This window comes from Mycteria americana, chromosome 14 (genome assembly GCF_035582795.1).
Source record: "Mycteria americana isolate JAX WOST 10 ecotype Jacksonville Zoo and Gardens chromosome 14, USCA_MyAme_1.0, whole genome shotgun sequence".
Taxonomy (NCBI): domain Eukaryota; kingdom Metazoa; phylum Chordata; class Aves; order Ciconiiformes; family Ciconiidae; genus Mycteria; species Mycteria americana.
Window position 1 is genome coordinate 11088617 of NC_134378.1, and position 14620 is coordinate 11103236.

The 14620-nt window shown below is 40.7% G+C and overlaps 1 protein-coding gene across 5 annotated transcripts in view; it reads left to right on the forward strand.

The window, feature by feature from the left end:
* Positions 1-14620, forward strand: part of DOK5 (docking protein 5) — a 49233-nt gene that overhangs the window by 13042 nt on the left and 21571 nt on the right. For 4 of the 5 annotated variants that reach the window (XM_075517227.1, XM_075517230.1, XM_075517228.1 and 1 more), the window contains exon 2: positions 7759-7866. The exons of the other annotated variant lie outside the window; for it this stretch is intronic. In XM_075517227.1, coding sequence (XP_075373342.1) covers positions 7759-7866 — 108 coding nt within the window. The remainder of the gene's footprint in view (positions 1-7758; positions 7867-14620) is intronic. 5 annotated transcript variants of the gene reach the window in all.

Sequence of the window (14620 nt, forward strand, 5' to 3'; positions counted from 1 at the left end):
AAGGCTTAGCAGATGTTCAAGGAACCAAATCAGTTGCTTAGCTCCAGTCTGACTTTTTTAAACTGTCACTAGCAAGAGAGGTTTCTGCTGTAAATGCTTCTTGGCACTTGGAGGCACTCTCTCTAATGGTCTTACGCAGCCCAGAATTATAACCTTTTTTTGTGTATGATTAAAAAAAAAACAAACAAAAAAAAAACCAAAAAAAACCCCAAGAAACCAGCAACCCTATACTTTGAAGGCTGTAAGCCCATAAAGAAGGGCCTGAAAGTGGAAGGATATTTCAGGTAATGCTCTCTTTCTAGTGATACTGCATCCAAGTCACCATTTTTGCAGGGAGAGTAGACTGGAAGTTGAAGTCTTGCTTTTAATGTCTCTTAGGTCCTGAAATTCTGGACAGTTGTTAGAGAAACTAAAAAATGGAGTCAAGTCCTATATTGCCCTCTGTCACATCAAACAGCATGACTGCTTATCCCTTACACCTCTTGTGTAGTTTATTACACAGTGTAATTTATTTACACATTAGTTTATCAACAAGTTTCCTGTGAGGTGCAGGTAAGGAGCACCTGCCAATGCAAATTCGAGGCACCATGCACTGAGTAGCGAAGGGAAAGAAATTACTCCTTTGCGGAACACTTATGATACTCATGTGGGATAAGCAAGTCCTAAATCCCAGCCCTGTCTTCTTAATGATGTTTTGCATTAGCGGCTATCACTGTTCTGTTCCAGGTGCCGACCTCCTGGGTGTCCTGCGTTCCTGGAGCCCTTTCCCTGCCCCTTGAGGTCCAGAATGCTGTTTTAGGTGTTCCCCCAAGTCTGGTGGCTTCTCTGCCAGGTCTGGACTGAGCCATAGTGTTCTTCCAAAGCCCTCAAAAGATTGTATGTTGGAGAGATTTCACTGATAATGTGCTTCATCATCTGGCCAGGATCTGTAATTAAGATGCCTCTGAACTGTAGACTTCCAGCTGCTGAGTGCGTCAACCATTTGAAGGGGTACGTTGCTTCTAAACTGCTTTATTGACAGTTGCAGTGATTCACTGTAAAGGGCTCTCATAAGCTCCCGGGTGTTCCTTTAAAAATTTTTTTTTAAAATTATCTTCTACCGGGCTGGAATGTATCAGCAAATACCTTCTTGTCTTTCAATGAGCCCATTCCATCTCAAAATCTGCCAGAGGTGACCTGTGCCAGCAGCAGCAGCATTTCTGTTGAGCATTTTTTCCCCTTTGTCTGAACCAATGACTAATATATACCAGTTACAAGGAAAACCTGTAAAATGCTGCTTGTGTTTCCCTGTCACAGAGCACAGTATAAACACGAAATAAAACAAAAGCTCCATTACTAAATTGTTAGGTGGTAATCTTGGGTGAGCCATTTTACTGTCTGTGCTTAGATTATGCTCCTCACCACCCTGCCATGGCTCGGACGCTGTGCCCTAGATCACAGTATGCAGACTTTCAGTTGCTGAGAATGTTTTGGAAGGACCAAAAAAAAAAAAAAAAAAAAAAGGTTTAGAACAAAGTTGCCTTCTAACTAGTGTGCCAAGCGGGAATGCATCTGTAGGCTCAAATCCAGCTGTTTGGTGTTTTAAACTAAGGCTGGAGGAATGGCTTTGAGTTCTGAGCCTGAACCATTGACAAAAATCCCACTTCTGGTTGATTCAGTTCCAGTTGGGAGGGAAGGGGTAGAAAGACAGAGTTTTTGAAGAGGGAAGACTGATTAAAATGCCTCATATTTTAGAGAGGTAGGCATCTGTTGTGACTTGCATTAATAACCATAAGAGTAAAAGGAGGTATATAGATTCACAAAGACCTGCCAAGCATTTTTTTGTGCACTGGTCTTACAGCAAGTTCTGGCCAGTGCCAAAGCTGGATTTTGTAACTTGATGAAAACACTTTGCAATACTGAGCAATATTGTTCATTCTGAAGAGGCACAGAGACAAGATTACAGCTTCATTCCCTATTAGCAGCTGTGGATGACTTCTTAGTGTAAAATATAGTTTCTGAAGATGTATACTGAATGAGAGGAAGGAGTGAGGTTTCTCTCTCCCCAAATGTGTTTCTCAGGGGAAGGAGACATCTAGATTATTTTCTTCAGTCCCCCAGAGAAGAAGATAGCCTGATGTAAACCAGCTTTGATTTATGGAGTCATTATAACCTGATCACAATGAATAATGCAATATTGCTTACTCATAACACATTCACATTAAATGGATATTCTGGGAAAGTAAAATTACCTTGTTGCCAAGTGCAGAGAGATCTTTACAGACAACATGTGGACAACTCTGCTGCTTATTTTACAAAGCCAGTGAACCAGTCTACATTTCTATGCACTGTTTAAGTCATGCTAAGCACATTTCAGTCCAAGTTAGATATGTTTACAGCTATGTGATTCTTTCTGGTAATCCATCTACTTGTAATTGTTTTATACTTACATTGTTATAATAATATACATACTTACATTAATTGTTTTATACTTACATTACATACTTGCTGATACCTAGACCTCTTTAGTAGGAAGCAGTTGTCCCCCAGTTTTTCAAGAAGAAGCAGCCACCTAATGGAGATGTACTGCTTCAGACCTGTCTGAGGAGTGAATATAATTAAATGAATGAGCTGCAATCTGCCTTTTTGGCAATATTTCATTTTTCTAGATGCAAAGCAAAATTTTAGATCCAGTCTCCTCACAAATTTCCTTCAGGCTAAGAATTCTATTTCAGGGCTCTTTACCACCTTTTGAATCAGAAGTGACATATTAAGGCTTTTTTTAAAATAGAAGAGTTAAGATCCAAACACTAGCCCTAGCTGGCTAATTGCCTGTGTGAACAACTCCCTGTTGGAAGGGACCTTGTACCTGGAACTCCAGTCTGCTGGAGATTCCCTGGCAAAGTTCAGCAAAAACCCGCAAATAATTTTCCATATGCAACGGAGGTACTTCAGTGGGTGAGCTATCTACCAGCCTTGGATAAAGTGGCAGCATTTTTTTTTTCCTACCAAAAAAAAAAAAAGTTCAGAACATACTGTGAGAAATTTCTTGTGCTCTTGTGCTGTGCCTTTACTAGATTATTTATTTCTAGAGGTTATCAGAGTCACAAAAGGCAAGTTCCTGGCAACAGCCCAGGCTTTCTGGTAATCATCCCAAGCTGCATGATAGTACTTTCAGCTACTGCTTTTAAAAAAAAGCAAAGTTTGTGTTTATTTGACAGCAAGTTCAGTGTCTGTAAATGCAGCTCATTGGAATTCTTTGTTTTAGGGCAGAGAGCAGAAAAACACAACACAGGAATAAAATAGGGCAGCTTTCCCTGAAGGGTCACTTGTTTGCAAAGGAGAAATTTGCCAGATGAGACTTTGTGCTACTGTCTCTGACCTCTATGTCCCTCTTAAATAACAAACAAATAAGGGGTGGACTTGTTTGGTCCTGAAATAAAGTAGGCTTGCTTTGCCATACTGTAGTGGAAGCCACGTATTTTTAGTTTTAAAAAATAGCCAGTTTTAAACCCCCTGCCCCAAGATATGAAAAATAGCCTTCCCCCTCCAATTTCTAAATATCTGGCTATTTCCAGATGCTTTTTTAGATCAGTTGCTGAACAAAAGTATTGAGGGGTGGGGTCAACTTGCTTTGGACTGAAATGCAAATTTTAGTTTCTAAATTCAAATGTTTGTTTCTTGTGTGGAATAGTTTGTGCTTCATGTATAAAGAATGACATTTTAGGCACTCAATCTAGCTCTTAGTTATCTTGCTTTTCTGATCAGCTGGGAGGTGGTGAAGACTGACAGGTCTCCCTCCCCACACCCGTTTCAGGACAGTCCAGGGGTTTGGGTCATCACGTAGGACAGCAAGCCTCCGGTTTCAGTTTCCCTCTCTGCATGAGAGTATTCTCAAACCACAACTGAACCATGAAACCTGGGAAAGTCAAAAGAAATTTTTCCACTTTACTCAGGCAGATGCTGACCAGTTCCAGCTGAGGTTAATAGCTCCTTTGCCTCGCAGTGTATTTCCAGCATCAGAAGGAGCATGGGGATGGCTGAGCAACCCTGCTTGGTTCCTAAGGCACAGCACTGAGAGCAGGAATCCAAATACTCAGATTGCATCATTCCTTTGAAGTCGCTCCTTCTTTGACTTCAGTTGTGGTAATGATTTATATCAGCTGATCTTTAGAGCCAAAAATAGAACTGTTTTGACCTGACCTTGGACATGCATATTGGATCACCTATCTAGGTTTCGGATGATCCACTTCATAAACAGTTGCATTATTTCCCTCAAGTTTTATGTTCTTACCTGCTCGATGGGCTGTTAGAAGCTGAAATTTTCAGGAGAGACCAGAGGAAGTAGATGCTAATTTTTGATACTCGAATTAAATTTTGAGTTAGGCTTTCTCAGAAGATCTCACAGGCAGAGCTTTGTAAGTTTTAGGTGTTATGCAAATGACAGCTATTACTGTTCTCTCTCGCATCAGATCCTGATTTGCTGTTTGGATTATCTAATCACTGTCAGCCCAAGTGTTTGGAGTGGAAGTAATTACGGCAGTACTTTCAGCTAATTCCTATTCATGGAGTAGTAGTGGAAATGTTGATTTGAGGGATAAGTGAGCTAAGTATTCATGACGGAATAGACACCTAAGAGCATTTGGGGCTGGTTCTTGTGGCTGCTGTCAAAATAGCTGTGACAATGTAAACAGTTCACGTGCTGTCTTCAACTTGAAGAAATACTGACAAGTATCAGACACGTACTAGACCATGATGGCATCAAAGACCTAATTACTTGCTCTATATTGTAGGTCATAACAGGGTCTATGATTAGCTCTCTGTCTTGGGCACCACATCATCTCTTCTGTGCGTTGACTGTGTTGAAGGGCTTTTGGTGCTCCTAGGCACATGTTGCCAAACTGGTTATTCATAGAATCATAGAATGGTTTGGGTTGGAAGGACCTTTAAAGGTAATCTAGTCCAACCCCCTTTTTTAATTGCTTTATTGCTAGAGGTTTAGGGAATCATGTAGTTTATGCTCACTTAAGATGGTGCTGGATATTCACCTGTGAGCTATATGTGTCATGGGAGCATAGAAATGTAACTGTGAGAATAGTACCCATTGTTGATGGGTCCATTATCTCATTTTTGAAGGTGCTGAGCAGGCTTCAAGTGAGGGGATGTGTCTTCTTTTTAAGTTTGTTTCTGTAAGCTCAGCAGAGAGGAGTTAACCATCAGATCACTAACATTAACAGGATTCCGAACTGTATATTCAGGCAAAAAATTGTTCATTGTCTCTAATCAAAAGAAAATACTTTATTCTACTTTACACTACTATTGCAGTAGACTCTCTCTGTCTAGAGATTCCCAAAGAGGAGAGAGCTGACTAGCTCAGACAGAAGGAGGAGGAACGTCAGGGGAGGGACCTTCATGAGCTGACTTTCCTCCAGTTTGCTCAAGTTAGCATCATGAATGCCATTTGTTCTTTATAGGTGTAGTTACTTGGATTGCGATGATGTCATCCTGAGGCACTGGCATAATATATTCCAACCCTGGGACTCTTTTGTTAGAGAATTGTTGTAATATGGGAGCGGAACCAAAACTCAAAGACCAGTATTTATTTTGTAGGCTGATACGGCTTTTGCATCCTTGGAGGTGCTTACATGTAACAGGTTGGGTTTTTTTTTTCCCCCAGCTGTGCCCTGATTCTGATCTAAGTCTAAGAATTAGTCTTGGATTAGTCATTGTTGAACTGCAGTAATAAATTCCAGTAGCACCAACTTACAGCCATCTACCGTGCTTGGCTGGAGTTGTGCGTTAATAGTGCTTATGCTCCTAGCAGCATTTGGAAGGGCGATAACCATCCTGGATCTGTGCCCAGCTGGAGGCAGAGCAAAACTTTATTTGTTTATTTGTATTAGAATGTTACTCTCCTGTTCTGCCCCTAATTCTGTGTGCTGCTGAGCTCACAAGCTTCAAGATGCTTGCTGACCCAGAGGGGTGCTTCTGAGGGCAAATGGTCTGAGTAGGACATCATCACGTCGTAGTTGTCCTTGTGTGTGTTGTATAATGGCAAATGCATTACTAAAGAATTCTGTTCTCTTCTATGGGCTTCTCATAGCTAAAGTTAAAACCATAGGTTTTTGAAAAGCAAAAGGGCTGAATACTCAAACTTTTGACAGTCTCTTTTGGGTGGGGTTTTGGACAGTTTTTCTTGTCAGGTGTGATGAGGTTATCTGGGCCCAGCAAACAAGATGCTCGGAAGGCAAATGTAGAAAGTCTCTTCCAGTAGAAGTGGGTGCATATCTGAATTGCTTCTTTGGGGGTAAGCTCTCATTTTAGTCCGTGTCTTGTAATTCTTGAACAATTCAATTCAAACCCTTGCATTAAACAGAACAGGTTGAGTGGCCAATAAGCTGGAAAATTGGAAGAAAATCTTGATAGGTTCAGCTGGTGCCTGGCATCAGAGCAGCCTGTCCATATGCTAAATGCTTCTGCAGCCAAGTGGGCCAGGAGTGTGGGTGCCCACATGTGAGGCAGAATAATAAAGCCGGTGGGAATAATAAGGTTCCCTTAACATCTTTATAGAAACAGCTAAAAGCCAGTGAAAGAAGCACAGCTAGTCAACTAACAATCATTTTTGGGCACAGAAATGAACTTATAGATACTTTTCATGGGCATAATTGTTTTGTGCTGAATACATTGGTTAGAAGCCCATCACGGGTTCAGAGGATGGAGTTGCCTTGTCTGCTGGTTACCTGTTGGGTGCTGGTTTAGCTGGAGGCAGCAAGATGTTTTGATGGGTCTCATCACTGATGACTCCAGTGAATGCGCGCTGTGCTGGAGCTCTGTCAGAGCTGTGAACTACTTGATAACAGCTGATCAGACTTTTTTCTTTGAAATCACCCTAATTTTAGTGGCGGTTTTATTTCTAACTTACCAGGTGTTACTTTGGAATTACTGATTAAATGTAGGCTGTGAACAGTTGGCAAGACTTATAATTCTTTCCTTCTATACAGCCAGTATGTTATCTAAGCTGAGAGCTGTGGTTTTGAATGTAAGAGGATGGTAGGAAGTGCACCACAGTTAAAAAATAGGTGGGAAGATTGCAAGAAATGGCAGCAGAAGTTTGAGAGATGAAGTGGCTTAATGCTCTAGATGGAAAGGTGTTTTTTCAACCATTCTGCACAGACAGAGTTTGCCCCAAGTGACTTGAATTTAAATTCAACTGGACCTTGAAAGCAAAATGCCGGTTGTCAGGGTTGTCCTGGGTTCTACAGTTAAATGATCTGTCTTTTTTGTTACCCAGTAATTCAGTTCCTTCTCCCTTATGTATCCTGATTTACCCTTATACATAGAATATACACTTACAGTTTTATTTCTCATACTGGTGTGATGGAAGGTCCATTCCTACCTGGCTACTCAAGCTTTCTTCACGTCTGTCTTAAGCGTGCAAGACTGGAACCAGTAACAAATCCACATGGAAAAGTGTCTCACTTTATTTTTCAAAAGCTGTTTCCTAGAAAGCCCTGCATTTGCAAGCATAATTACAGCTCTTTCTTCCTAGCACCTTTCATGCAGTCATGCACTGTCTTCATAAGAATTTCTGATTGTATCGTAATTCAAAAGAAATAGGATGTAACTATCCGTTAGCTTGATTTTACGTTTTGTCTAAGCTACTGAGAGTCGTTAATTGTAGCTCCAGAGCAACAGCTGATTTATGCGTTTAACTTCTATGCAAATATTAGTGATGTTCAAGTCATTGGAGATGCCAAGTTTACTCTCTTGTGTTTCTAGATTTACCAGAGATGCTGGTTAGTATTCAAAAAAGCTTCAAGCAAAGGGCCAAAGAGGCTGGAGAAATTCTCAGATGAACGAGCTGCTTACTTTAGATGCTATCACAAGGTAAGACTTGGTAATATGGTTGTTTCTCAAACTTTTTTTTCAATATACAATCAAGAATAAAATCTGAAGTTGTCATGTATTAATTGGCCTGAAAATTGGAACTTTTTTTACTACCAAGGTCCTAAACCCACTTGTATGTTCCTCCATTCAGTGAAGTAGAGACAGAGTAAGTGTTCTATTTTCTGCTTTGTAGCAAACATCTTGCTAAGCTAATGGAAAATTACCTTATTTTTAGAGAAGATGTCCTTTTCTCTCCTCAGCCCTTTAAAATCAGATCTGAAATACTTTGCAATGACTACTACTCTTCATAATTACGGTAACAACCATCCAAGGTAACGTGTGAATTCAAAAAGCTGGGTACTTAGAGGTTCCCCTTTTACTAGGATTTTGCATCTGGGGGAAGACAGTAGAGAGCTACAGAAATGAAGGGCAACATGCAAATTTTTCTTGCAATGATGATGTGAAAACCTTTGCTAAATTCACCAGTATTAAAAGAATGAAGTTTTTCCCTCTAATCACTTCTCTGGAGTTATGTGCACATTTCATATTCATCTGAGAATTTACATGTGTAATTCTCCTGGGCATGGAGATGAAAATAAGAAACTCTTTAATTTATAATCATTGTTAGCAAAAGCTTAATATATTAGAAGATTAGGAATTATGTGCATAAATTCCTAGGAGTTGGCGAGCACAGCTCAGCTTGAGGCTGATCTGCCCTTACTCACTTTGACATCCATTTAGGAGGAAATCTTGAGGGAATCCTGAATCTGAATTCAGACTTGTCTGTCTACAAGCCCCGTAATTTGTAATTGATTGGTCATAAAACCTGTGGCTATTTGTAGTAAGTCATGCCCAGAAATAGTCCATTCAAATTTATATTAAGCAACTTTCAAAAGTAATGAGAAGTGCATTTTTTAATTTGATGTGTGTGAGGGTTGCACACTGTGTATAAGACAATTTCCAGCTTTGTGTGAAATGTTGCATTTATATTAGTATGGCTCTGTCAATTATTGATGCAAATCTGTATTTCTTCCGTTGTATTAATGCAATATATCAGCAGCACACGCTGATTTGAAGTTCAGATTAGGTAATGGATATGAAATCCATAAGGAATCTAAATAAGTCTGGATTTTTTTTTCTCTTATTTCAAGAAAATGTATAGGTTAGCACTTCATTGTTGCGTATGAAACCTAACAGCAGTTTCCTACATCTGGATTTGCAGACTAAAGCACCATAGAAAGTCCCACTAGCTTTGAGGGATTTTAAGCTTTAAGTCAAGCTTAGTCTATAGTTAACAGTTACTTAATGTTAGATATTGCTGCTTCTATAAATTTAGTATCTGGATTTCTCTGGTAGTTTATTTGAGAGGAATAAACAATGGTCAAACTCCACAATCAGTCACTTTTGGAGGAGTAAAAGAAACTTGAATGCAGGTCACTTGAATGTAGCGTGCACTCCTGAAAGCACTGGTTCCAGCTGGAGTGAACGGATAGATTCACAGAATCACAGAATTACAGAATCATATAGGTTGGAAAAGACCTTTAAGATCATCGAGTCCAACTGTAAACCTACACTACCAAGACCACCACTACACCATGTCCCTAAGCACCTCATCCAAACGTCCTTTAAATACCTCCAGGGATGGCGACTCAACCACTTCCCTGGGCAGCCTGTTCCAATGCTTGAAAGAGACCTAGGAGACCTAGGATTATATCCTAGGTCTCCTTTTCAGGAATTGGAGGGTGGTGTCTTGGGGTCTGAGTCTTACGCTGAGTACGGCTGAGATGATCAGTGTGAGCTTCTATGGTTTTTTGGTGTGTTGGACCTGCTGAGCTAGGCTGCCAGCTCCAGTGCTCTGAGCCCTTCCCCTAAACATCTGTCTGCTTCAGGTCCCAGGGATGTAGACCCAAATTACGGGATGCAGTGCTGAGGTTTCTGCCAGAAAGCCTGTAGTCCTCCTCTATAAAATGGAGAGATCTCTCTTCCCAGCACCACATCAGCCTGGACGCTGTGGATGAGCTTGCTGAGAGCCACTGAGGTGCAGACAGGCTGGACGACGGGGCAGCCATCTCGCTGCCATTTGCGGGAGATATGCTGGGAACGTTGCCGTCGGCATTTGTTCTCCACCTTTATCACTCCTTTTGCCACTCTGCAGTGAAGCAGTGCTAACCAAGTAGAGCGGTTTAAACGTGATGGCCCAGGACAGTAGGCTGTCACCTATGCAGTGTTGCTGTTTGGCAGTGGGGCTCTGCAGTGTCCCCATTTTTTCACCGTGATGGTAAATGAGGCTGTCTTCTAGTTCTATAGTCATCAGCTATCCAAGTTGATGGGTCCAGTTTATTTTTAACGAACCTTACTGAAAGGAAGCTAATGAATATTAAATAGCATTTTCTGGCTAAAATGTGTTAACTTACAAAGAGCACAGGTGGATAAAAAAGGGTTTCTTTTTAAAGAAAGCTTTGTAAATGTGTGAAATTCTAAGGTGGTGAATGATGCAGCTTCTAACAGTATTAAATATGAGGTGTTGAAAAAAGGAGAATATGTCACTGCTGCTCTATACTGCTCTGTAGTTGAACTCATTCTTATAAAAAGCATAGTTAATTATTAATAAAAAAATGCAACAACCAACTTAATATGGCAGTCTTCAGCTAACACTACTTGTCACCTGTTTTTAATGTATAATATTAATGGGACTTTGGTACTCAAGACATCATCCAGAAGTCTAGGATAGTCATTGCTGTTGTCTTGGTGTACATTTGGTCGGCAAGAGAGCTGTTGTCCTAACAGCTTGATGGTGCGTGGAGGCTTTTCTGTGACTATTCTAATTCTGTCACTCCTGGACAGAAGGCTGCTTCTCACTGTCTCTGACAATAAAAATCCTATAAATGAGAAGCCCAGCCAGTCCTGTTAACATGGCAAGTGTCGCTGTGTCATAAGCTTGTGCTAATGAATCTAAGGACGAATGCAGTTCAGTCTGATAGATGATACTGTAAGAGGAAAACCTCACTTAGATTACCAGTATTTCAGAAATATGGTCGTTAACTTCCTACCTGGGTTCTGAAGCGATTCTCAAATGCTCTTGAAAGCAGCATCAAATCTAGAAAATTGAGGAGCCCCCGCTCACCCCATCAATCTCGGGGAAGGTTTAATCCATCATAAAACTGTAAAGGGTAGAAAATGAAAAATGATTAATGGAGCTACTTTTTCAATAGCACCTGCCTCCTTCACTGAAGTGTTAAATTGTTTCATTTTGTTGCTTTTTTTTTTTTCCCCTGTGATGAATTAAAGTGCAAATGTTACTCCGATTTATTAGTGGAAAGAGTCTGTCCAGAGCATTTGTTCTGTAGGCACCGTGGTGGTACCAGTCATTGAAGCTGAGTTGCTGTGGACTGAGACCGTACAACATCTCCTTGGCACCTTTATCCAGTCAAGGTCTCTCCTGTATGCATTTGAAGCCTGGGTCACAAGCAGTGTTTGAGGTGTCTCGGTGGCGTTTCTGTCGCATTAGGGGGTCCAATTTGTTCGCATTTGAACGCGTGATGTATGTGTCCTCTTCTGCAGCCCTGCACCAGAGGCTGAATTTTGACGTCCTTGCCACTCAAAGTTTAAAACAACAAAAGAAAAAGTACTTTTTTTTTTTTAATAATACTGACCTTTAAATGCTTTCTAATCTTGTTCTGTTTTTTTAAACATGGAAAGGTTAAAGTGTCCTAAAATACAGGTCATCTGAGAACAGTCATCTGTAGCTTATGAAGTGAACTGAAAATTTGCATACACAAAGCAAATTGCTCACTTAATTCATTTGGTCCCACAAGGGAGAGAAAATTATTAAGATCCAGGCGACAAAATCTACGCAGAGAGTTGCCTTTCAGGTAGCTGTCTCGTTTTCACTTGGTAAATGTAAACAATCAGCCACACATTACCATATGCTTTAACAAAATCATATTGGAAGAAGGAAGAAATTATTATTTCTCCAAGCGACTTTTGACTTTGCAATGTGCCAGAAGAATCCTTAGTATTCCAATACAAACCCAACTAATTGCATACTGCTGACAGGAATGTACTGATTCCTCGAGGGGGTCTAAGTTTTAATCCGATTGTATTAATCTTGCCTTGAAACAGCAGAAGTAATTTAAAGAGTCTTTCCGTCTAGTTATGGAATAATCCATTCGGAAAATTGAATTGTGTAATTTGTAATTGTTTTCCAGGCTTGCTAATGCAAAACTGTATCAGTAGCAAATTAAATGTTTAAAGTATGACCACTCTGCTAATAACTGGCTGTTAAACATTTATTTTAATGAATACTATCACTTACTATGAATGAAATGTCTAGTTTGAGGCTTTAAAAGAATTAAAGTAACTTGTCAGGATATTTTGGTATCTTCACTGTAATGCCATACAGTGAGGCTCACTGGAAGTCTGTGGGGCAGGTATGTGTCCTTCCTATGGGAGGACCTGCCTTGTGCATGGCTCCACTGACCCTGTGAGCGAAGGAGCAGCCTGTGAGAGGGATGGTAAAAACTGAATCTCTAAATCTGGTGGTTGTTCCTGGCTTTCATTTCTTCGACTAAGCCAGCGTTGGGCTATGGCGGGGTTATGGCCAGGGTGTGCGATTCTATACGTGAGCAAGTGAAAACTAGCAGCTGATGATTTTTCCCACTGAAGAAAGGGAGATGTAGGCATGGCTGTAGATTTTATTTTTATATATGTGTATATATATGTATCTTTATAAATAAATATTTTAAAAACTATATAAAATTGTACTATGTTATGTATACTTAGTAAGTTGGATATGCACAGGCAAATCTTATGAGCAGGAGTGGGCTGGAATTGCAGCAGCAGCAGCATTTGCCGTTAAATGTTCGCCTGGTGTGTCCTGGTAAGTGTTCCGCCTGTACCCATCATGGGAGGAATTTCAGGAAGCCAAGACAGAAGCGTGAAGTCCTTAATTAAGATTAAAACACGAGATACTTGAAAACCGTTGAACGTGGCAGTTGTGTAGGCAGTAAATATACTCCCTTGTGTTGTGCTCTGAAAGGCTACCCATATTTGAGAAATACGTACTAATTCAAACAATAGGTTGAATGCTAAAGGCCATTTTTAGTAAACTGTGTGTTTGGCATGTTTTTGAAGGGAATGGGAGAGATGGAAGAATATTTGCCTGAGTATATCTGGTCAGGGTAAAGCTCCGTCTGCTTGTACTGTCAGTTGGGAAATGAATGATTAATCCCTGTTCCTGGTTCAGAGCTCTCTTACCACATAGCTCTGCAAGTATTTTAGTTTTTAATCTAATGAAATGTATTTCAATTATATGGCTTGTCATCTTAACATAAAGGAGGCTTGAAAGTAAAGGGGAGAAGCATGCAAAGGGCAGTCTTTAACCCTAATGAAATATCATTCTTGTGATTTCTCTGCTAATACTGTCTTAGGTCTGATATTTGTTGTTTACCCACCTTTTTAGAATTAAGTTTATAAATGTACATTACTTATTAATCTCAGACAAATAAAATATACATGTATTAAACTAACCATGAAAACACTTGTTTTGCAAGGCCCTGGCAGGAGGAGAGTTTTTAAAAAAATGCCAAAAAAGAGAACTTCAGCCTCAAATATTTGCAGGTGTTTGGTGTCTGCTCCTGGCTCCTGACTCCTTTCCAAAAGCGCGGTAGAGGGGACATTAGCAGCCTGCCACTTCTTCAGTGTGAAATCAGTGCACACGTGCCAGACAATTGGAACCATCTGTTGCATAAGGGTGAGCAACAGGAAGGCTGGTTAGGCATCTGGGATAATGATGGCATTTTGAAGCACCTTGCTGGGTAACGCAGCGGGTCAAATATCAAGCGATCTTTAGACAACTTCTCCCTCAGGAGTGCAGGTGCACTGTTGAGCCTCGGCAGCAGGAATAGCTTTTGGCTAAGGCTGGGTCTTGCCAGAAGGGGCTGTTACCATACTGGAGTACCTCTGAACCTCTGAAAGGTGAAGGCAACTTTAGCGGCTCAGTCCCAAAAGGGAAGAGAGGTCAGCTGCTTATTGAGTATATTTTTGCCAGACACAAAAATCAGGTGCCGCAAGGTTGTTCCGGGACAATTTCCAAATTCCGGGACAGAAGGCATGCAGGAGCTGAAAGTCTGAATTCAAGTGACTCTTCTGCATGCTATCACTTGTGCCACTGACTTCAGACAGTCCCAGAGTGCCCGATTTTGTCTGTCTGTTATTCTCCCTGTGTCTGCTAGGTCTGGTACTGAAGAAAAACTTAGTCTGAAACCAGCTGGGCAGAGACTAGAGTGTGTGCGTATTAGTGTAGACATTTGGACCGGAGGCAGAGGTCAGAATCGGGGGCTACCTGTCTGTCACACTTCAAAGGGAGATGCTTTGGTGTCAGCTCGTGCAGCTCAACAGAAGCAAATGCCATCAGGAAATCTTCAGATGCATGTGAAGACTTTCAGACCGTGCTCTGTGAAATGCCATTATACAAGAGCTCTCAAACAGTCAATGCAGCACAAAATAACCCAGGAGCCGCCAAATGTTGTGGCTAGGATTTCTCCAAATGTAAATACCCTTTTTTTCCCAGTTCAGAGCTAAAATATGAGTTACAAAGGATTTGATGATCAGTGAAAATAATGATACAATACTATTGATTTCAGTATTTCTTCAAGATATCACCCAAGGGGTGAAACCGCCTGCAATTTTATTTGACCAGGCTGTGAGCCAGGGCTCTTGGAGTGTGTTTTTGGTACGTAGCTGCTGTGCTCTG